General features: G+C 49.3%; 1 protein-coding gene across 1 annotated transcript; it reads left to right on the top strand.

The window, feature by feature from the left end:
* On the top strand, nucleotides 1–18,670 carry Sdc4 (syndecan 4). The gene is made up of 5 exons (XM_059259751.1): nucleotides 1–105; nucleotides 12,114–12,240; nucleotides 13,544–13,590; nucleotides 14,469–14,667; nucleotides 17,398–18,670. The coding sequence occupies exons 1-5, from the start codon at nucleotides 34–36 to the stop codon at nucleotides 17,547–17,549; spliced, it is 597 nt and encodes a 198-aa protein (XP_059115734.1). The 5' UTR covers nucleotides 1–33; the 3' UTR covers nucleotides 17,550–18,670.
* The last annotated feature ends 5,146 nt before the right edge of the window (nucleotides 18,671–23,816 follow it).

The raw sequence follows: 23,816 nt of genomic DNA, 5'->3' as shown, positions 1-23,816 counted from the left end.
CTGCGCGCCCGCGCTGGGTCTGCCGTTGGGACCATGGCGTCTGCTTGCATGCTCGCTCTGCTGCTGCTGCTCCTGGGAGGCTTCCCCGCCGCCCCCGCCGAGTCGGTAGGTGTTTGAGGGGTATCTTAACGGCGCGCGGGGGTGGGGGTGGGGGGCGGTGCCTCCTTTGTTCCCCGAGATCCCGGGTTCCGGATGGAGTGGGGTACACCACGAGCTGCGCCACCCTTATCTGGGCGCCGCAGCGGGGAAAACTTCGTGGGGACAAAGTTTCCTCGGGGGTCGCGGGAAGGCTGGAGGGAACTCCTCCACGCGTCGTGCGCCCCCAGATTGTTGCTCTGCGCTCCTGTCCTGGCCTCCGCTTTGCCGCGGGGCTCCGGGGTGAGACGTGACTAAGTTGGTGTCAACTCTTCTCCTCCCATACCCTCACCCCTTCGCTGTGATCTCGGGGCAGGCTCCGCGCGCGGAGTGCCCCTGCTCTCTCTGGGTGCCCAGAGCAGGCGGCGCGAGTCTGAGACGGCCTGGGGACGAGGTGGGCAGCGCGCATTCGGGAGTGGGAGAACTTTAGAGCTGTGCGGGGATCCTGTTGCACACACCTACGGGAGTGGAGAAAACTTACTCCTGGTCACAGCCTTGCCACTGACCTGGGAAGGGGCAAACACTTGGCTCCTTCCAGTGGTCACCTTCCCCATCTGCAGAACGAGTTTGCCGCAGTAAAAGATCAAGAGGCGACCCTTCCTGCTTTAGTCTGCCTAGAAAGTTGGGTCTCCTGTCTCTCCAGAGTGGACTCAAGGGACAACTTCACACTCAGCTGCGGGCTAGAGGTTGAGCTGAGTTACGCTGTTTTGCCAGAAGCGTTTGTGTTGAATTGGGCATGGGGAAATTGAGGCACCCACCTGAGTAACGTGAAGGAGCTGGGAGAGAAAAGGTCCCTACTAGCGTCCATAGGTCCTAGTAGGAGTTTAGGAGGCAAACACATAAGGGAAGTGGCGGGGCATGGCAGTTTCTGGGAGCGGGGATCTATCCCAGGATTGTACGTTCAGTTCAAGTTTTACGGGGAGTGAGACTTTGGAGTTTAGTCGTTAGTATTCATTCTTTTGAAAGTCCTTTTTCTCTGGGCTGGCTTAGGGCACAGCTGATTCTTGTTGAGACTCCAGGCGAGGAATGAGTGAAAGGTAGGGCAACACGCATCGCAATTCCAGTCAAATACTGAACCCACTGCGTGCTGGTTTCTTTCTAACAGCTTTTTGAAGGCTTTGGAATTAAATAAGTGTTCAATTCCAGAAAACCTCACTGTTTACTGTTTTTAAACTAGTCCTGAGGCAGGAGAGGTTAAGTAATTTGCTGAAGGTCACACAGCTAATCACTGCCTGAGTCACACTGAAGTCAGGCAGCCAGGCTTGGAAAGCCTGCTTAAACTTCTAGTTCTAGTGGCTGCTTTTGGGTCCCATTTTCCCGTAACTCAAGACTGGTCTCACATCTGTTGATATCTGGGGCTAGAAAGCCTCAAGGCATAGTGAATGGACCGAACCAGAATGTGGGCCACGACTGTCTTATAAAGCGAAGGCATCTTTGCAGAGAGGTTTGTGGCCAGGCGAAGCAGGAGCCCATACCACATGCCTCCCTGGTGCAATAACTCCAAATGAGCTGCTAAAGGGTATTGTGAAGTTGAGTCTTTTCCTTGGGGAGGCATCCGAAGGAATGCTGGCTGGGCAGTGTGAGGAAAAAGGACCTAGGAGGTGGCTGAGGTCACCACGTGGCCAGTCACATGCCATCGATCTCAGCTCAGCCGGCAGGTGCTTTGCTTAGGGGGGAGGAGGAGACCGCCGTGTCCCCCCAGACCAGTAGGAGGATGTGGTTTGGGGGAGGTAGGTCATGCCAGGCCTGTGGGTGACCTGATCTCGCTAGGAGGAGAAGCCGGCCTTAAGCAGCTGCTTCCGGAGGCCTCTGTCTCAATCTCTTAGCCGGATCTCAGTGCTCTCTCCTTCCTGGCTAATGTCATGGGCATCTTACCTCTAATTAGGGCACAGGGATTCCCCTTAAATTGTGGCCGGAAAAATCAGACCAAATCATACTCGCATAGATTGGAGAAATGATGCTGTGCCTCCTTTTCCCCTTGGAATTGGAGAAGTAAATGAAAGTCTGAGGAGCAGGGCTTGGCTAACAGCTGTTATGATTTATTGAGTACTTTCTGATAACTGATAATTTAGGCCCTCACCAAAAAAAAAAAGTGCATGATGGTTATGTTATTGTGTTCTTTTTACTAGATAAAGTATATTGAGAGATTAAATGATACCACCTTTTAGTACGGAGTATGCAGGCAGCCTGTCGACTGTCTGGTAAAGTAGTCTTCCTCCAGTTATGAGGGCCTTTCTCCAAATTTCACCTTTAGTCTAAACACCGATTTGGGGAAGAGAGCCCAAGCTAAACACCCAGCTGCCCTCTCCTCTGTTTGGCGGGCCTGCCATCCTAAACCTGTTCTTCCTGTCCAGCTGGGAGCATTCCCTGCCCTGCCTCCTGCCACTCCCTCCCTGGCCAATTAAAGGCAGCCTTGTTTTGGGACGAGGTTGGAGGGGGGGGAAGGTGGGGCAAGGTGTTGCTGCCCAGGGGCACAGCCCACTGACTTGGCACCAATCCCAGGCAGTTCTGAGAAAGTATCTCCCACCCACCAGGTGTACTTCAACTCTCTCCTTGATAGCACGGAAGGGAACAGGAAGTAGGGGGGAGCTGGAGGGGGTTCTAGGACCTACGAGTGGCTGGCAAGAACTCTTGGGACTTCTTGGGAACCCATAGAATTACCACACACCCAAGAAATATTTGGGTCAGGATCTGGAGAGCTTTGTGGGGTTAGGAACGGTTCCCTTTGACCTCTCTGGGTTTAGAGGTCTTCTGCAGAATCAGATGGAGCTAGGAAGCTTCAAAGAAGACCTTCCCCGGGGGCTGGAGAGATGGCTCAGTGGTTAAGAGCATTGGCTGCTCTTCCAGAGGTCCTGAGTTAAATTCCCAGCACCCACATGGTGGCTCACAACCATCTGTAGTGGGATCTGATTCAGTGTGCATGAAGACAGAACACTTAGGTACATAAAATAAATTAATTAAATAAAAGAAGAAGACCTTCCCAGATCTCACACTTGATTATTGCCTTGCTACCTTATGTGTATGGGCATTCTGCCTGAATGTACGTCTGTAGCATATTTGTGTCTGGTGCCCAAGATGGCCGGTGTCAGTTCAGAGGTGTCAAAACTGTAGCTACAGTTGTGAGCTGCTAAGTGGAACCGGGAATTGAACCCTGGTCCTCTCTCTGAGCCATCTCTCCAGCCCTCTGATACTTAATTCATAATTAAGTACTAACTATTCAAAAGGAGCTATGGGAGACATCTAAGGCATTCCCTCCAGGAAATGAAAACACACCACCAAATTCTGGAAAGAGAGAGCCCCACCCATCCACATCTGGGGCCAGAACTCTGCTTTATTGATTCTAGTGAAACACCTACTTCTTATGGGCAGTGATTGTATGTGTGAATAAACTTTGAATGAATAAACTCAAGGATGGGACTTTGTTCTAAAAGGTGCGTCGAAGTCACTGCTAGTATGGCCATAGTTTGGTACTGCAGGTGAGGGATTTTTATCTTTTTTTTTTTTTTTTTTTTTTTTTTCCAGAAAACTGATGGTCAAAGGAATGTAGTATTTTGCCAAGACCAGGAGTCAGGTCTGACCAAGAATGCTAGGTGTCTGGTTAGTTTGGCCCTCAGAGAACATTCTAGATGATGATGACATTAGATAACCTTGGGACCTACTTTCGGGTTGCTAGCAAACATACCTTGTGTCTGGGGCTCAGTGTCCTATCTCCAAAATGAGGAGTTCGGACCATTGCAGTCTGCGTGTCTCTCTGCTGCACAGCCCAGGGGGGGGGGCGAGGAAAGGGGAGTTCTCTTGGCTTCTTTGGTAGACTCTAAACAAGTCCCTGTCTCAGAACAGAAGTGGGGTGGACATTCAGCTCCTGCCATCCCCAGTGCCTAGAAACAGGGAGGTTTTTCCAAGGACTTGGAGTGCTGAGCTGGCCTGAATGAGGAGCTGGGGAGCGGGGCTCGCTGTTGGAAGGGATTGGCCCCTAGCTGTTCTCTCAGCCTCCTGGACTGGATGAGTTGGTGCGATTTCCAAATGAATGCTTAAGGGTAGAAGAATGGGATGGCCTGGGCTCTGTGAATCACTGTGTGTTACTACAGCCTGCCTGAGTCACCCATTTCCTATCAGTCTGTTGGCTAATAAGGGGGATAGCTCTGTGGTAAGAGTGTTGGAATAGGCATGAAGGTTTGAGGGTTTTGTTTTTTTTTTTAAACTTTTTAAGATTTATTTATTATGTATACAGTGTTCTGTCTGCATGTATGTCTGCAGGTCAGAAGTGGGCGCCAGATCTCCTTACAGATGGTTGTGAGCCACCATGCGGTTGCTGGGAATAGAACTCAAGACCTCTGAAAGAGCAGCCACTGCTCTTAACCGCTGAGCTATCTCTCCAGCCCTTGTTTTGTTTTTTTATCTTGGTATTTGGCAGTCAATATCCGTGTCTAAAACCTTTGAATATTCACAGTGCCTGTGTGTGCACTTTGACCCTGGACAGGTACACAACACTGGTACACCCCTACACACACACACACACACACACACACACACACACACACACACCCTTAAGCAACACTGAGGCTTCAACTGGTCTGAATTCACAGAGCCGAGCTAGTATCATTCAGGTTTGATTTGCGCTAGGATTCTGTGACATTTCTGAGGCTGTTAGGACGGTTAAAACGTTAATGGTCTGTTGAGCCTCTGGGTTCAATTCCCTATCACCAGGAAATAAATAAGATTATGGAGAGACTTAAAGATGATGAGCTTGCAAATGAGACTCTGAGCAGAGCTCCAAGTAGTGGACCGGAGTAGGCATTCCTCAGTGACCCGTTCTCTGACTTGCCCGGGACCTCTCCCTTCCCCCACATCTAGAATGGCAGCGGCTAGGTGGGAAGGGACAGGCCTAGGGGTGGGGCTGATAGAGCCCAAATCTTATATTTGTTTATCTTAGAAGTGGACTGTTTGCAGGTTATCAGATGGGTTTATATTTAAACAAGAACCAGTTCCTGGCAGCCCCACCCCTCGGCCAGGATCTGCAGGTGTCCCAGGCAGCTTGCAGGGGAAGGGGGCAGGGAATGTACAAGAGTACCGATCTCTCAGGACACTGCTCAAGCTAAGCGTTTCTCCTGTTGTGTGGGTGTGTGTGTGGGGGGGTTTTTTGGGGGAGGTAGTCTTAAGGGAGCTGAGCACCCCCAAGTAGCATTCTGGGCTTGGTGGACGAGAAAGGCAGTTGAGTGTTCTTCTGAGAAGGCATTTTTCCCTGTACCATGCGCTAGAGACTGGGAGAACATGTGTGTGGACCATTGTGGGCTCATTTCACCCTAGAGAGAGAAACTTGACTTCTAGAGCGGGTCTGTAATTAACCCGTTGGTGACCCTTGGGCACATGCCTGCCCCTTGCAGGCCTCTCTGGTGGTGTCTGCTAGAGGCTGGGAAACTGGAAATGTGGGTATGTCTTAGAGCCAGAAAGTCTCAGTCTCTGCCCCAACTTTGCCATTCACCCAGGGGCACCGGGTGAGTTAATAAGTCACTTCGTTGATGTGAGAGCCCTGGTGTCCTCTATAAAACACCTGTGTCACTTGAGGGCCATCATCGTTGTTTAGCAAACTTGTAAAGTGCTGGTTTAAGTTGCATTTATTATTAGCGACGACTATAGACAAGGCTCGGATCTTGGCTGGAGGTTGGCCTTGGGACATGGTGTCTGTATACATGCAGGAAATATAAATGGGTTAAGTAGGATTCCTGGGGTTCAGACCGTTTATCTCAGAGGGCTCTAGGACTTAAAAGATCACTGACTTCCCCAGAAATAGTCTCATACAGCCCAGGCTGGCTCTGAATTCCATATGGAGCTGAGGTGAGCCTTGAATTCCTTCCTTTTCCTCCTGCCTCTGTTTTCCCGAGTACTGGTATTGCATCCATGGGCCACCACAGCCAGCCACCTTTGACCTTTTACAGCTGTCACTTGTCTTCTCTACTTCTCACCCTCCTCTTGGGACCCAGTTCCTTCCCACCCTCACCCTGAGTTACCCCCTCTTACTGAGAGCTCTCCATCCTTTGCCCTGCCTCCTCCCCTGTCCTCCTAGCATAGGGAGTTGGCTGCCCTGGTTTTCTCTGGCAAAGGAGAGGCTGCTGGTCAGGTGACACCCAGGGTAATGGAAAGGGAGGCAGGGAGAGGCTGGTGTGTATGGAAATAGTGACTGGGTGAAGCCGGCCTGTGGTGGCCCAACCTGTGGGGACTGGCCACACCACTGGAGCCTCTGGGCCGCAAGCAGATGGCTGGGCTGGGCACTTGGAGTGTGGACACTCCTTGCCTCTGGGGAAGCCCAGCCGGGAGATGATTGAGACAGACTGGCCTGGGCTGGAGTGCTGGCTTCCCTGGTGTCGGGGGAGGTGCGTGGTGGTGGTGGTGGTGGTGGTGGTGGTGGTGGTGCAGTAAACCAGTCTCTGGTCGATCTAATCCGTTGCAACAGGGCTGTAAAGTAGGCCTGGACCCTGCTCTCAGAACACAGGAGGCTTGTTTGCATCCTGAGTCTCCTGGCCAGCCACAGATCCAGTGGGGATTTTGGATCTGCTGCCTAGATTACAAGCCCCAGCTTCAATGCACCTCTGTCTTCAAGGCCTTGAGGGAGCCAGTCCCTCCCAGCTGTCTCCACTGGTAATCGGAGCAATGCCCAGTTTGGTAACCAGGCCTTGGGACAGAGGGAGGCTTGTCTCCTTGAGACCTTTTACAGGTGGGGAAACCAAGGCCCAGAAAGGAGAATCCACCACCCAGGACCACCTAGGTAGTTAGAGACAGGGGTACTGGATTGGTCCCTGGGAGGAGTTTGTTTGGAGGCTCCTGACCAATCCCCTTCATTCCTGCCTGGTAACCCCATGATCCTAGAGTTCTTGTGGGAATGGGCTGCCCTGGGGCTTGGTGAAAAGCTGGCTGCTGACTGTGCCAGGCCTGGCTCGCTACAGGGTGATTGTGTTCAGAGTAACTTGACCTTGAAGTGGGCAGAGCCGACATTTGAACCCTCAATCCACCCCCACTCCCTCCGACTTTGCTTAACCCTTTCAGGTATCAGGACACCAAACTGGAGATTGATGTGTGACTTCCTTTTGTCTCCTAGATTTTTTTGGGCGGGGGTCGGGGGGAAGACACAAGGCAAGCCAGGAAAAAGAGGATTGAGGTCACAAGAAGAATTTCAGATGTCTTCGGTTAGTGCCTTCCTCTGCTCCTGGAAAAATCGAGATTTCCTCTGTGTCTGTTTGCTTACGAGAATGTGCTCAGAGCTTCCACTGGGCAGGTTTCTACCCATCCCCGAGTCTGCAGAAACCCACTTTTCAGTCGAGCATCTTTGCCTGGCTGTCACACCCCTCTCTAGCTTGCAGGAACATCTCCCATCCGATGGCCAGAGCCTCCTTAGCCCTGCACTTGTTCTGCAAGTTTCCTCTTTAGCCTGCTGAGCATTTTTCTCCCCTAGCCTGAAGGAAAGCAGGTGGGGTTTAATAAAGATCACCAGGTATTGAGCACCTGTTATGCACCAGGTCACCTGCTGGATCGTCGCTTGTACACGTGGATACATTTCCGTGGATTTTCGTCACTCTGCTAGGTGCTTACCAGCCCTGATTACAAAAGAGGAAACTGAAGACTTAAAAGCCAGAATAAACTCCTAGACTCTCTAAAAGTGGTTGTGCCTCTTGACACTGTAGGAAATGGGGTTGGTGGGGCTGCTGAGCCACTCAGAAAAGCCCAGTGCTTCGCACCCAAGGGTGTTCCTGTGTCCCCAAATGTACTTGTTTCACAGTCACCCTTATGGTCTCTCCCTGAGCGTGTGATCAAGTGTGGCCTTGACTCTGCCTTCCCTGGGGAGGAGGCAGGTAGGGGGCTCTCATTAGTTCAGTTAACCAAGCTCTGACCCTGAACTCCTCCCTGGTGCTCCAGCCAAGTTTCTGCGTCTTTGTTTAAGTAATATCACTTTCACCTTTGTTTATTTCTGGGCAAGGGAACAGGGAGGGGGGGTTCCCTGGAGCCCCTGCTTGGCCAGTGTGCTGTGGTTAGGTGGGAGCTAATGAGTGACTGGGAGAAACTTGGCCATGGTTAGGGCATGGTCTAGAGAAAGACCCTGGGTCTTAATCTCACGTTGTTCCTTTCTAGCTGTGGCGCTTGGATGAATGACTCAGTTAACCTGTTTTCTCCCCTGCAAACCAGGTAGACCACCTTGTGATGCTGTTGAGTAGATTCAGCGAGCCTGTACAGAGCGGGTGCCTGATACACAGTGGATGCTTCTGTACTCAACCCAGTCGCCGTGCTTTTCCCGGGGTGATGGGCATTGTAAGGCTTTGGGATATAATCAGTGGCCTTTATTTAAATCCTCGCTTCATGCAACAGCCTGTGTATCTGGGGTCAGCCAAGGCACTGGAAAAGGGTGGGAGGCCACCTCACCCTGGGAGCTGAGAGACCTAAGTTGTAAGGCCAGCTCTGCTGCTAGCTGCTTAGGTGACCTTGGCACAGTAATCTGTCTCAGGTTATAAAGCGAGACGGTTGGGCTCAGTGGCCTTACGTTGGCAGGTGTTCCTGCCTATAAAATGAAAGTGTACCCACCTCTATTCTTTTCCCTGGATGCCTTGGAGAAGAATCCAGATCTCTATCAGCTACAGGGCCAGCAAGAGCCTTTGCATTCAGAACCACAGCCTTATTTAAAGTCTGTCTCCTGCTGTATGTTTGTGAAAGGGGCAGAGATGAGTCCTGATGACCCATAGGGGGTGCACGTGTGGGCATTACACGTGAATGCATGTTCCTGGGCAGGGTTGGGGTGAACTGAGGTGAACAGACTATATCTGTAGTCAGGAGTAGAGCTAGGTCCCTCTCTGGTCAGGACTGGGTCTGCCTGATGGGTGGCCTGGCCTTTCAAAGCCACCGCAGACTACTGAATGGACCTTGTTTGAAAAGAGAGTCGGGGAAGGAAAGACTCCTGGTACCTTCCCAGCCTTACAAACAAACAAACAAGCAAACCATTGCTTGAAATCCTGTTGGGTTTGGTTCTGTCTTGACATCTAGGCCCTAATTGCTGCTGTCCACTTGAGTTTTTCCTCTTGTTAGAGATTGTGAGCAGAGGAAGATCTAGAAAGGGGCCAAGAGAGGATGTCTTCCGAGCTCCAGAGGCTGAATTTCTCGTGTCCCTTCACCTGTCCCAAAAGGCTCTGAAGTGTTGAAGAGGTTAGCTCTCCCGTCTTTAAGACTGCCTCTGAAGAGCTTCCCAACATCTGGGGCAAAGGGGCTGATCCTGCCTGGGCCCTGGGTCCCTGTGTGATCTCAGACTAATGGTTTCTTTCCTCTGGAATTTAACATAAAGGTGGGTGAAGGGGTAGGGCGTTGGGCATGGTGGCACACTCCTTTAATCCCAGCGCTGGAAAGGCAGAGGCCACCCTGGTCTCCATAACGAGTGTCAGTTCAGCCAAGGCTATCTGTCTAGTAAGTCTCGAAATGCAGCAGTAGGGGATTGGGGATACCAGCTGTTCCAAAGGGGGCTGGCTGAACGAGAAATAAGTCTTGGTTTCAGCCCCAGTTTTACCAATGTCAGATCATTACAGCCTTCTTTCTTGGTCCTCATTTTTCTAATGGAAGATTAAAGTAATTACTATAAAAGCCAATGAACGTGCTTATCTCCAATCTGCTGGGTTGTTTTGAAACACCCCGGAACACTTTCACATATTAAGGAGGTTCGGTGTATGAGTTTTAACATTCCAAGGTGCCTTCCTAGGGGTGAGGTGGGGTAGGGAAGGTCTCCAGGCCCGAGACCTGTGCTGGAATCTAAGCCCCAGGCTGAGAACCTCAGCGTTTGTCCTGAGGAGTTTGAACTTTAACATCCCGTGACCAGTCTTTCAGGCTTTCGTGGTCAAAGTATCACTATCAGCCTCCCTGCTTCTGTGTCCTGCCTTTCCCCATCTCCTCTTGCCCCCACCCCTAGCTGGATTAGACATGCCCACTTAGTGTTCCTGTCTAGCCTAGGGCAGGCTGGTAGCCCTAAGTACAAATGTGTTCCTGCGTCTGTGGCTAAAAGCCCAGGTGATCCCATGCTCGACTGCTGGTCTCGTTGGTCACTTTCTGCTCGTGTGACCTTAGAGAAATAATTTGCCTTTCCCAGCCTTGGTTTCCACCCCTGCCAAAAGGGTCTACGTCATCCCAGCTGTGTGCGTGTTAAGGCCTGGCACACTGTAAGCAATGGAGGTTTTGCCGGTTCGGATTTTGAGCCCTGGGGAATTTGTAGCGAAGGGTGTGGGAGGCTGGGACCTTGCCTGCCTGACATCTAGGGCACTTGTACAACCACGGAGAAGCCCTCTTGCTGCACTGCCAAACCAAAGCCACAGGCACGGGTCCTGTGCGGGGGCTGGAATTCCAGTACCAGCAGCCCCACAGCTCCTGATTCCGGAGTCATGAAGTCATTCCTAAGCAGGGCTTAACCCCTGCTGACTCCCCACTCCCACGCGTACCAAGCACTCTGCATTGATTTCCCCACCCTGGGGAGAAAGCGGTGCCTCCCCGACTTCCTCTCAGCTCCCTTCCCAGAATCTAGTTTCCTGACCACGGGGGTGGATAGAGGGCACAGTCAGCTCCTGCCCCCTCTCCCCGGAAGCCTGTGGGAGAGAGAGTGAAGGAGGAGCCTGTTCTCCAAGCTGCTCTCCTGTCCTCTCCTGCCACTCAGTCTGGGGTGTTAGGGATAGACCAGCATTCCTTCTCACGATCCTGTGTATCACTGTGGCCTTGGTTAGGTGAAGGACAGCCTGGGGCTGTCAGAAACAGACCTGGCCACTGTCTAGCCTTAAGCCTTGTGTGACTAATTCTGTGTGTGACCTTAGGGTTATCACAGCCTTGTTTCTGGTTTGAATTCTGTAGAAGAGAAAAGAGCCTCCCCCGGCCTGAAAGTCTAGTTTTTATTCTGAACTTCTAAGTAGAGCCTCATCCCCTGTGGTCCTGCCCACTGGCGGAGAGAAGGCTTTGTAGGAGTAGAACAGTGACCCTTGTACCTGGTTGTTTACAGGAACAGTAGCCTGAGTCCAGAGGCTAGCGGAAGGGCAGTGGGCACCTCAATGTACCCTATGCCCCTGAAGAAGCTTTGTTTAATACCCAGCTGGACTAGGAGACGGGTGGGGGGGGGCAGAAAAAGTGGTGTTGAAGGGGGACTTCTTAAATGTTTGCCTTTCAGAAGTTGTTTGGTGGGACCTTAGACTCTGGCCAGCTGGGTCTCTATAGGATGGGTGACATGGTCTGGGGGAGCAAGGATCTTGTCTTTGTGTCCTGCTCAGCGCTGGCACAGAGATGGATTCAAGAGTGTGTGTGCCTTTGAGTCACCAGGTCTGAGCTGTGCTCTGTGGCTGTCTTGGGGTGTGAGTGAGCCTGCCCTGTGTCTCAGCCCAGTGTGACTCAGTTGGGGAATGTGTCCCTTGACTAGGCAGGTCCAGAGCCATAGCCTTACATGTGGAAATCATCAGCTTCTGTCATAGGACCCTAGGCTGTAGTATCCTGGGCCTGCCTGTGTGCGTGGGAACCTCTGGCCCTGAGGTCAGGTGGCCCTGCATGCCTCCTCCCTCCTACCTGTCACTGGTGCCACCAAGAAAGAATGGTTCAAAGCTTTTAGTGCCCAGCGTCTTTAGTTATAAAACAAGTTAACAGTTATTATAAACAGCTGAGATGTTGCAGGTGACTCAGTAAATGATGCCTAGAAATACAAACTTCGTTGTTACTTGAAATATTTTTATTAACCCAGAATGGTACGGAGACTTGGTAAGGTTACACACCAAATGGGGAACAGGACCTAGGGCTTCTGATGCAGCTCTGGACCTAGGGTTTCTGATGCAGCTCTGTAACCAGGCTAGTGCCTGAATGTTCACTTTGCTTGGATGGGTGGGGGGCGGACTCAGCCTCCTGAGTGTCGGGGGTGGGGGATCCCAGCCTCCTGAGTGTGCAGAGGGAGGAGATGGAGCTTTGGGATAATATCTCACCTTCCTTCCTAGATTCGAGAGACTGAGGTCAGAGCCCCCCAGGACCTCATGGAAAGCAGATACTTCTCTGGAGCCCTCCCTGATGACGAAGATGCCGGGGGCCTCGAGTTTGATGAGCAGTCGGGCTCTGGAGATCTGGGTATGGGGGTGTGCTTGGGCAGGCTGGGAACCTGGGCTTCAGGGAATTGTGGCCTCAATTGTGAGAGATGTGTGTTTAAGTGGAGACTTTCCTACAGCGCCTCCTTCTCTACTTCAAAAAGGGAAACAAAAGTAACATTTTCCCACCCCCGGGGTCTCCGGGGTAAGTTGTAAACAACTTAGAATTCATTCCTCTTGAGTTTGCAAGCACGGGCCTGAACCTGTCCAATAGGCTCCTTTCTCTGGTGGAGGATCGAGGGAGCGTGGGGAAAGACCCAGAGTGTTTTTCTTCCTTTGGAAAGGAAAAGTACTGGCTCAAAGTTGGTGGAATAGGAGGCGCCTGTGTGGGCTGAGATGCAGAGAGAGGAGCCGGAGACTCCGCTTCGGACGAGATGGAAAGGCATGGAGGTTTTCTGGGGACGTACCAGGAGCCTGGGCTTTCTGGCCTCTATATCAGACAGTTGCTGAGAAGTGCCCCTTTCCTGTTCAGGGACGTGTTACTAATTCCAAGTTTTAAGCTTTGGCGTCACATAACGTAGTCCAGAATTCCAGCATTGCCTTCCTCCAGAATCTTGGTTTCTTACTATGTAAAACAAGTGTTGGAGGATTGTGAATGAGTGTTGCGGACTGAATTCACCAAGCACTGGGTAACTCCGTATTTTCAGAAGTACATTTTGCCGTGTGTACTGTGATACCCATTTATGTTCTAGGACTGCTTACAAAGGGTTACAGCAGAGAAGCTAGCTCTTTGCCTCCTGTAGTTAATTTTATGAAGCAATGTGTAGTGTTTAGTATTAAAATGAACTGCTTCCTTCCCAAAGGTTAATTTCCTGGGAACGTATTCAAATGTAAATTCTAGTTAATTTGGCCTTAGACTGGTCAGATAGAGATTGAGCCTAGGGCCTTGCACCAAATGCTCTACCTTTTGAGTTTTCGATTACAGTGTGGCCCAGGGTAGTTTAGGACTCCCAATCCTGTATTCCCAGTTTATGGTGTTCTGGGATTTCAGAAATGCGTCACTTATCCAGGGACATTCTGAATTTCTAACCAGTTCCCAGATATTTCTGTTGTATCTGGATCCATACGTTACCTAGTAAGGGTCTGAAGCTCGAAGGAAGCTTTGTGTACCCACCAGCATACATTACTGCCGAGAGCGAGCCAGGTGTCCCAGGAGTCTCGTGTTTCAGAAGAGGTGACTGCAGTTGACTTGGGAGGCTTGGGAGGTAGGACTCCACTAGCTGAATGAGTCAGTCCCTGTACACGACGGACCTCCTGTTCACACAGCCGTTCCTCTAACCTTGCAGATGGTACGGAGGAGACTAGGACCTTCCCTGAAGTGATTCAGCCCTTGGTAAGTCTCTCGCCCTTTGCTCCTCCGCAGCACACTGAGGGGCAGAACACACACACAGCCCTGGGAGTAAATAACAGCAGCCGACTCCGTTTTTTAAGAAGGTTTTTACTGGGGCGCTGGGCTCATTTTGGGGCAGGCGTGAGCAGGGCAGGTGGGCCGTCCTCCTTGGAGAAAACGATCAGTGTCCACCCAGCCTCCTTCTTGTGCCTCGGCAGCTGTTTGCCAGCACGGTTTGCAGATTACACGTGCATTTCTGTGCCCTTGGGGCGCTATGAAGTCTGAGGGCACAGAAAACCAAAAACAACTCAGGACCTGTTTTCCTGCATCATTTAACGTGGTTGCTGGTTATTTTTACAGGCTGCATTTTATTCCTCTTTTTTTTTTTTTTTCACCCCGAGACAGGGTTTCTCTGTGAAGCTTTGCGCGTTTCCAGGATCTCGCTCTGTAGACCAGGCTGGCCTCGAACTCATAGAGATCCTTCTGGCTCTGCCTCCCGAGTGCTGGGATTAAAGGCATGTGCCACCGCCGCCCAGCTCCTGTTCCTCCTATTGATGAAATAGTTGTCAATAAATTTTGGTGTCCTAAAAGTAAACCGCTCCAAGCATCAAGTGTGCTTGACACACACCCTCTGCCTTAGGAGAGAGTTCCAGGTGCAAAAATTGCCTTCCTGAAAGGCAAGTGGGCATTGCCACATCACTTGTAGTGGTTACTGTAGCACATGCCTGCTGAAATGTGTGATAGTGCCCCCCCCCCCATGTTCGTTTCCCATTTGGGGTGGATGTCATTCTTCCCCTGTCCTGCCCTTGGGTTCCCTTCCACCTACTTCCTCCTCTTCAGATGTGCTCAGTGTTTCTTCCCCTCCCTTCCTTCCCTTTCAGGTACCTCTAGATAACCACATTCCTGAGAGGGCACAGCCTGGGATCCGTGTCCCCTCAGAACCCAAGGAGCTGGAGGAGAATGAAGTCATTCCCAAAAGGGTCTCACCCTCCGAAGTGGACAGTGATATATCCAACAAAGTGTCCATGTCCAGCACTGCTCAGGACGGCAACATTTTTGAGAGAACCGAGGTCCTGGCAGGTAAGGCTCTTCTCTGTTCACCCAGGAACAGAGAAGTCCTTTAGCCCTTTAGCTCACCTTGGGGCATCTGAGGTCTTTATCTCCCTTCAGGGGAGGATGGGAGGGAGAATCGATACATATCAAAAGGCTTCTAAAGACTAGAAGAGGAATTGTTTCTTTAAGCCCCTGAGGTGTTTTTCAGAGCCTTTCTCCTGACAGGCATCCGGAGTTAATTATTTAAGGGTTAATTTCCCTTGAAAGCCTGGGGGCCCTGGGGAATGAGATTGGCTCCCCTTTCACCTTCCTATCTCTTGACCTTGGCCAGGATGCTTTTGAATGGAGTAGGGTCTGCCTCCGTTTACTTCTCCGTGAAACGGGAATGGTGACACCTCCTTGAGTTGGTTCGTGAAAGACAAAATACGGAATTGCTTTGCAAATTGTAGAAGGCTGTTCTCGTTGTTCCTTAGTGGTTAGGACACGAGATACCTTTATGTTACAGAATCAGGACATTTTGGCTGAGAGACCCTTGACAGGGAATGCGCTGCCCTGCATGAGGCCTTAGGTGGGGCTGTGCGAAGCCTGGTTGGGGACCGTCAGTTGGGGGTAGTGCCGCTCTGGTGCTAGCAGCTCAAGATGGGGGGTGGGGCGTCTCCACACCAGGTTGTCAGGAAGGAGCAAACTTTGCAGAGAGAGCAGGCAGTCTGGGCGGACTGGCTGGTGAGGAGGTGTTGATGCAGCCGGCCCATGGTAGGTAATTCTTGTTTCCTGGGAACCAGCTGAGCCATGTGCCCACATGGCATTGTCCTCTCCCCTCCTTCACCTGCTCAGGCTCTCACTGGCCTTGTCTTGAGGACCATCCGGGTGACTTGGGTCACAGCACGGCCCTGCCTCTGGTCTCCTGTCAACATTCTGCTTTTTCTTCACTAGTCGGTGTGATGGTGTCTGTCAGAAACTGTTAGGCCTTAGAAGTTTCGAGCTCTGGGGAAAGAACTGCCCTCTCTCCCCTCAACCACAGAGTTTCGCTCTTAGCATATTTTAGACCTGCTAGCTGCAGGTTTTATTTACATCTTCGGAGTTTGAGATCAGTTCAGTAGGTTTTTTTTCTCAAGAAAACTTCGAAAACCACTAATGGTCAAACCGTGGTTTCTTGCTTGTGAGGAGACTTAGGTCCCGCTCTGGTTCACAGAGTAGGAGAAGAACTAATGCCAGGCCACCCCTTTACTCTTCCACATCAGGGTCACGCCAGTGTAAGATCTTTTCTAGGAAAGATCCATTTCTCTAGCCCCTGTGGCCTCGCCACTGAAGGGCAGCAGAGACTCAGTGCCCTGTTCCAGCAGCTTTTAGATCACACACAAGAGTTCTGTTAAATGTGTCTGTCACATGGTTCCTGTGCGCCCCATGAGCCCCTCCAGCAACCTGGAGTGGAGACCTGAATAACTTGTCCAGGTCACAGAGTCAGGGACTCCTGGTGGCCCTGGTGTTTGGACCCGGGCACAGTTGGCTTCTGAACCTGTGGCAGGGCCTTGCTCCTGTGGGGCTTCCCAGCACACACCAGGCACCCAAAGGAGGAGTGGAGTTACTGGGGACAAAGGAGCAGCTGGAGACAGGAAGGAGGCAGCTGCCTGATAGTGCCTGTGTTCTGTCTGATACCCCGGCAGCTAGCACGTGCTCTTGCTCTCTCTTTTTAGAAGAAATTCTTCTTGGTTCTTCTGGCTGCTCTACTCCATTCTGTGTGTAGGTTTGTAGTGTGTGTGTGTGTGTGTGTGTGTGTGTGTGTGTGTGTGTGTGTGTTTAATCTTCTTAGCCTGGGTAAAACCGAATTAGGGGATTCAGTCTGCCACAGGAAGGATTCTGTCAGCCACTCCTGCTCCTGACAAACAGAAATGAGTCATTCAGGCCACCTGGCATGGTGGATGGACAGATGCTTACCCAGGTGGAGAGAGAAGTCTACCTCTGCCTGCCCCCAGCTACGTGTTCTTCAGTGAGCTGGACTTAACAGTTGCGCAGGCCAAGTTCAGTGAGATGGGGAACACAAGAAAACCAGAGGAAGCTTGAGTGCACGCACCACATTAAGCCCCACTCTAAGTGCTTTAAGTAGATTAATTTATTTTAGTCTGTAGGGAAAAATATGAGATAGGTTCTTTTTCCATATTGAAACGAGAGAGGGAGGACAGGGTGAAGAAGCTTGCCTCAGCAGGTACACTAGTAGGTGGGGAAGGTTTGAGGTTCAAGGAGAAACCAGTGGAAGTCATCACCATAAGACACAGGAACACAAACCATGATAATAAGTAATTATTTGTGATGTAACGGTGTGGACATTAGTGTGTTCTGCATGGTTGTAGACGATGATGCCTGTCTGGGGACGTATGGGTCTAGGTGGGACCTGTGCACACAGAGAAAGAGTACCCCGTGGTAAGAATGGAAATGTCTGTGAATTGCTCACAGCCTCCATTTTTCCTTGTTCCTGGCCTAATGCTAAGCCCTTGTTGCTGGAGAGAGTGTGATGTTTATAAAGAGCCCGAGCTTTGGACTAGGCCAGTTGTGGGATGAAATAGTGGTTTTGCTTTGTGGTCCGTTTTAGCTGTGGTCTTAACTACTTAGTCATCCTGTCATGGAAGTCATGAAGGTCAAGGCTGATACGATATCATCTCCCTTGGTATGGTGGGGTGGTCGTGGTGACTGGTAGAAGAGCACATGGACCCTGAGGTCCCAAGGACCACCTCACCCTCACCTCTTACTCTCTTCCTCCAGCTCTGATTGTGGGCGGCGTGGTGGGCATCCTCTTCGCCGTTTTCCTGATCCTGCTGCTGGTGTACCGCATGAAGAAGAAGGATGAAGGCAGTTATGACTTGGGCAAGAAACCCATCTACAAAAAAGCCCCCACCAACGAGTTCTACGCATGAAGCTTCCCATGAGTGCTGCTTGGACTTACGGGGAGGAGGGGAGTCAAAGGACTGGACGGTGGGCATTATAGTAGAGGGAGGGCACCTTAATACTGACTTGTCAGTGTCTGCGGTCACCTTCCTGGTGTCAGAAGAGAGATCATCTTCTTCTGTGCTGCCTCACTTGGATTTGGGGGGTGGGGATGTGTGTCTCGGTTGCCCTGGCAGAAAAAAAAGGGTTTAAAATAGCCTTTTCTAAAGGCAAGCCTGCGATTGGGTTGTTCCCCCCTCCCCCCCTCAAATTTCCAGAATAGAATCTAGGGCCAGTTTAGGGCCTGTGCCGAGTGTGCCTCATCCATGACTGCCCTTGACTCTGGAAACTGAGCTGGCTGCCTTCCACATGCTGTATACCCTGTCCGTCTGTCAGGAGCTAGGACAAGAAGCTAGAATCCTCTGCACCGTGATGTGTCCACCCACGCGTGGTTCACACTACAGAGTCTCTGTGGTATACCTAGGCTCTTTCCAGTGACTTTTGGAAATCACCCTTTTTTTTTTTTTTTTTAAATCTGGGGAGGGTGGGGTGAAGTGCTGAAATGCATTTGTAGAAGATTGGTAAAACTAATTTTTTTAAAAGGGGTTCACTCCTTTATGTAAGTGTCTGTGCCTGGGCTAAGAGTGGGGGGTGTGCAGATGTTCTATGTGGAACATTTCCATTGTCCCAGCAGAGTTTGTATGTCATGGTTTTTATGTTGTTCTGTTTGCTTTTTGAAATGAGAGAAGAGTTGGAGATAATGATTTTTATTAATTTTTTGTTACTATTTATAGCTTCAGACAGGGCTGCTTCTTCATCTTCCTTTTTATCTTTACTGTCCCCCACCATTTTTTAAAAACACTCTGCCCTCTTGTTGATGACCTTGGCCCTTTCTGAAGTTGCTTTGTCTAAGAAGTAGCTATAGTGTTCTAGCAGATTCCAGAATATAACGTAGGGGATAAGTGGGATATTTGAGTATGTGTTCTTGTAATATATTACCCTTATTTGGCTCTAGAAGAATAGATGAATATATTTTTTTAGGACATAGAGTGGTATTACCAGTTTCATGTTGGCTGGGTGGCTGCGTGAGTGAAGTTTTGTGTGGCTGAGTAACCTTCAGTAACCTTTTACCCTTCTCTTGCCCTGTCCTGGTGCCTTCTTGTGGTTGAGCTGGAGTAGTTGAGGGTAGCTGACTCTAACCCTCGCTCTGCATTCTGCTAGGGGCCCAGCAGCAGGGTTCCTGGGTCTGTTTTCTCCAGGCTCTCTAGATGACAGTGACCTCATGTGGTTGGATAAATCAGGTCAGTTCAGACCACACGGTTAGAAATCCATTCCTCAGTTGCACTGGCCACAATTTGAGTGCTCAGTCACCATCCACTGGGTACACTGCTAAGAGACTTAAGCTGGCTTAGCAGGTCACCACTCAGCTTTGCTTGTCTCCCGGGGCAAGGGAAGGGGACCAGGAGGAGGGAGATGAGGTTCCAGTGAGTCCTGTTGTCTGGGACTCTCCCTCTTACAGAGTGGCTTACAAAGTCCAGGGTGTGTGTGGGTTGGGGAGATCGTGTGGGTTGGGGAGATCGTGTTCCCTCAACCATACCTGTGCCTGTAAGTCCCATCAGCACCTCAGTGCAGGGTCCCAGCTGGCTGGGTCCTCTTCTAGCCTCGGTGCCTGCACCTTTTCTGTACCCCCCCCCCACACCCCCATCGTCTGTTACTGATTTTTTTTTTTTTTTTGATAAAAAGATAATAAAACCTGGTACTTTCTAGATTGTCAGCTGGTCATTTAATTTTATTTTTACCTTTTCAAGATGGGATCTCTCTCTGTAGCCCTGACTGTCCTGGAACTCACTCTGTAGACCAGGCTGGCTCGAACTCAGTCCACTGGACTCCCAAGTGTTGAGATTAAAGGCAAGCTTCACCATGCCCAGTGTCATTTTAAAGGTTGTGACAAGTCATTCCTTTTGGAGTGTGCCCCTTGAACTCAGTTAAGCTTGAGAGACCTTTCAGGTGCCAGACACAAGGATAGATGGGAAACAGTAAGAGGGAGGAAAGATGCCAGAAAATGCACCCTGACGGTCTGGACAGAACATCCTGTCTCTCCCCAGGTTTTAATTAAGTAACATCAGGCTTAAAAACAAACACAAGAATCCCTGAGGCCTTTGAGATTGCTCTGAGGATAAGAGCACTTGTCAATTAAGTCTGAGTACCTGAGTGTGATTCCTGGACTTCACCATGGAAGGAGAGAACCAACTCAGTTGTCCTCTGACCTTTAGGTATGTGGGTGGACTTTTCTGTCCTGCCAGTCAGTTCCCAAATAACTACACAAAGACTTACTATTAATTATAAGTGCTCAGCCAATAGCTTAGGCTTGTTACTAACTAGTTCTTACATTTTAAATTAACCCATATTTCTTTTTACACTCTGCCACATGGCAGGACCTCTTTACAATAAGGCAAGTTCATCTCATCTTATCGAGCTTTGTCCTCTTAGTCTGGTTCTCCCATTTAACCTTATCCTGCCTAGCTGTTGGCCAGTCAGCTTCTTTATTAAGCCAACCATAGTGACATACATTCATATGTGTAAAGGAATATTTCACGTTTTCCCTTTTTGTCTAAATAAAAAGGTAAGTTTTAACTTTAACATCCCTATCATTCCTATATCATATAAAAGAACACTGAATGACTGTCCAGGCAGCCAGATGTCCCTTTCATTAGGTAGCATTATATCCTTCTGGGTCTTTGAAGGAGTTAAAGACTTAAATAATTAGACTTAAAGTTTTCCTTAGTTACGATAAAAGGTAAATTAGATATAAAACTTTAGACTCACAAAGATAAGATAAATAATAGAATATTTTCTCTAATTTTGTCAAATACAAATAGACTGGATATTGTAACTAATTACTTGATGACTTTTTGTTACATTAATTTTACTATGTTAAAGTTAAAATTTTCCTCTTTAATTAGACAAAGGAGGAAATGCTGTGGAATAATCTTTTGTACACTGTGAAGATGTGTTGCTCTCATTGTTAATAAAAAACTGGCTGGTGGTTAGGATTTTCAGGGCAGAGAGAATGCTGGGAAGAAGGGTGGGTCAGGGAGTCACGAGAGTCTCAAGGAAACAGATGCAGAGTGAGCAGGATGGAAAGTACATACATGAGGTAAATGAGTCTCAGGGTAGCACATAGATTAATAAAAATGGGTTCATTTAAGTTGTAAGAGCTAGCTAAAAACAAGCCTAAGCTATTAGCCAATCATTTCTGATTAATATTGTCTCTGTGTGGTTACTTGGGAGTGCCTGCTGGGACACCAAAATCTCCCACCTATTCATGTTTACTGTGGAGGATGCACACATATAATACTAGTAAATCAAAATAGTAAAAAACCCTCGAATGAGTCATTATGTGTAGAAAACATGATGCTTCTCACAAAAGTCCAAATAACTCAGCTTAGGGATTGAAGAAAGTAACACTTTGTCTACGACAAGTAGAGTGGGTAAGAGGAAATGCCTTTGTCTTTCTGCCTTATTTCCTTGATGTCACTTGCCTGGTCTCTGCAGGCCCTGATGTAGTTGACACACTCAGGAACCTGACAAGTCTTAGAAGTGGTAGGGAAATTTCACCAAGGCGACAACCTGCTCCTAGCTTGTCTCCACAGAGTGGAGCCTCAGTTTGAGGGCTGTTGACATTGGTGGTTTGGACTTGGCACCAACATGCGGCCCAGTGGGAAGAAAGGCCCCAAGTAGTCACCCTGCTGGACCCTCGCATCATATACAACACAGGAACCCACTCATATGTTTCACATTGGACCCATTATCCACAACAGCATGAAACAGTTGTTAGAAATGGGAAAACTGAATATCTAAGGTTAAATAACTTGTCCAAATCTACAGTTTACCAGTGGCAGAGGTGGGATTTGAACTCATGTAGTAAGCCTCTGGAGTCGACTCAACCACAGTGCCTTTCAGAGGGTCATGTGCCCATAGTCTCTTCACTGGGGGATGCTCAACCCTCAGTCTCCTGAAGCAGTAGCTGGGGTCTCACATCTTTCTAGAGACCTTATGACACATTACTTTTCCAGTAGCATGCACTCTCATCTGATAGATCTGCTCATTCAGCACAGTAGCTGCAGGCGCCTGTGGCTCTTTAAAAATACAAATTGAATTGCAAAACCTCTTTCTAAGTGCACATTGGCTACATGTAGCTACCTGTGGCTCCTGAACAGGATGGTGTGGACACAGTATGTGCACTGTTCAAGAATTTCCGTGTTGAAGTGGAGGTTGACACATCCACTTTGGGACCTCAGTTTCCATCAACGGTTCCCTTGCTTTCCTACAGCCTGTGGAGGAAAAGCCAGAGGTCAACTGTGTTCTTGAGTGGCACTCCCAACACAAGTACCATCCTTTTAGTAAGATATTAGCTCCAGAAGTATTAGTTATCTGTTACTATGTAACATTCTCCTTAGACTTTTGGGGCTTAGGATGACAAATACCTCTCATGGTTTCTGTGAGTCAGAAAACTCGGGAGCAGCTGAGGTGGATAATTCTAGAGGTAGGGGGCGGGTCTCAGAAAGTTGCCATGCAGATCTGGGCTACGGTGTAGTCATCTGAAAACCTGGCTGGGCAGGAGGATCTATTTCCAACAGGGTGTGTTCACATGCCTGGAAACTTGGCTCTAGCGGTTGGCAAGAGGCCTCAGTTGCTCACTTCACGGATTAACATAGAAATGTGCGTCCTCATGACATAGCAGCTGGCTTCCCAGAGTCAGTGATCCAAGAGAGCCAGGTAGGAGCTACAAGGCCTTTTACGTCCTAGCTTTGGAAGTCACACGCACTCTCCCTTTCCTAGCGTCTCATTAGTCATGCAAACAGGTCGGTCCTGTTGACTACCACAGTAAAGTGTACAAAGGCAGGAATGCCAGAAGAGTCAAGACTCACTACTGGAAACTGTTAGTCACACTTTCACAACTAACAAAACACCTGGGAGGCACAGGGAGCAAGGATTTATTTTGACTTGAGGCAGTCTGTTCTTATCTGGCTCTGTGTTTCTGGCCTGTGATGAGACAAACCATGGAGTCGACATACTGGAGCAAGTTGCTCACCTCACGGTGTCCAGAGACAAGGGGTCAGGGACAAGTACAACCTTTCAGGGCACACCGCCAGTGACCTACTTCCTCAAACTAGGCCCAGCCTCTACGGTTTACCATTTCCCAGTAGTGCTATATTATAAATCCACTAAGGGGTTAATCCTCTGATTAGGTCAGAGGCCTCAGGATTCAGTCACTTCCCAAAAACTTGGCAATCAAGCCTTTAAAACATAAGCCTTAGCCTGGTGGTGGTGGCACCTTTAATCCCCCACAATCAGGAGGCAGAGGCAGGCGGATCTCTGTGAGTTCCAGGCAGGACTGATCTACAGAGTGAGTTCAAGGACAGGCAGGTCTATTTTGACACAAAAACCCTGCCTCAAAAAACCAAAGGGTGTATGTGTGTGTGGCGGGGGGACCCAACAAAACCAAAACAACAAAAGAAAACCTAAGCCTTAGGGAAGTGGGCACTTCATGTCCAAACCAAAATAGAAACCATCTTGCAGATTGGTGACCACATCCTTCATTACCTCTGTCTTATACTGGGGTATTTCTCTGGTAAGCTTACACTGATTGGTACATTATTTCTGAGAATTGAACTAGGAATATAGTATTGTACTATTCTTTTTTTTAAAAAAAAGATTTATTTATTATGTATACAGTGCTCTGTCTGTATATATGTCTGCAGGCCAGAAGAGGACACCATATCTCATTACAGATGGCTGTGAGCTACCATGTGGTTACTGGGAATTGAACTCAGGACCTCTGGAAGAACAATCACTGCTCTTAACCGCTGAGCCATCTCTCCAGCCCCCTATTATACTATTCTTAACTTACAGTTTGCCAATCTCCAGAAACTCTTGGAGCACAGACCCCTCCACTGGACGTTTCTGTCATGAGGCGTGGAAAAGCTTACATGTCGAACAGATATTCCCATATCGATATTTGCTATGAAGCTCTGGGGAGTAGGCAGAAGTCCAAGATGGCCCCAAGAGTTCTTCCCTCCTCCATGACATAGGCACATTTTATAAATCCCTTCTCTCTCTTTTAAATCTTTATCATCTTATAATTAAAAGAAAAATTATCTCATGTACATTGGTGTTTTGCCTACATATATGGTATATCTGTGTGAAGGTGCCAGATCCCCTGGAACTGAAGTTACAGACAGTTGTGGGCTGCC

Source organism: Peromyscus eremicus, chromosome 4 (genome assembly GCF_949786415.1).
Source record: "Peromyscus eremicus chromosome 4, PerEre_H2_v1, whole genome shotgun sequence".
Classification (NCBI taxonomy): domain Eukaryota; kingdom Metazoa; phylum Chordata; class Mammalia; order Rodentia; family Cricetidae; genus Peromyscus; species Peromyscus eremicus.
Note: the sequence above shows the minus strand (reverse complement) of the source record. Positions and strands in the feature narration are given on the sequence as shown.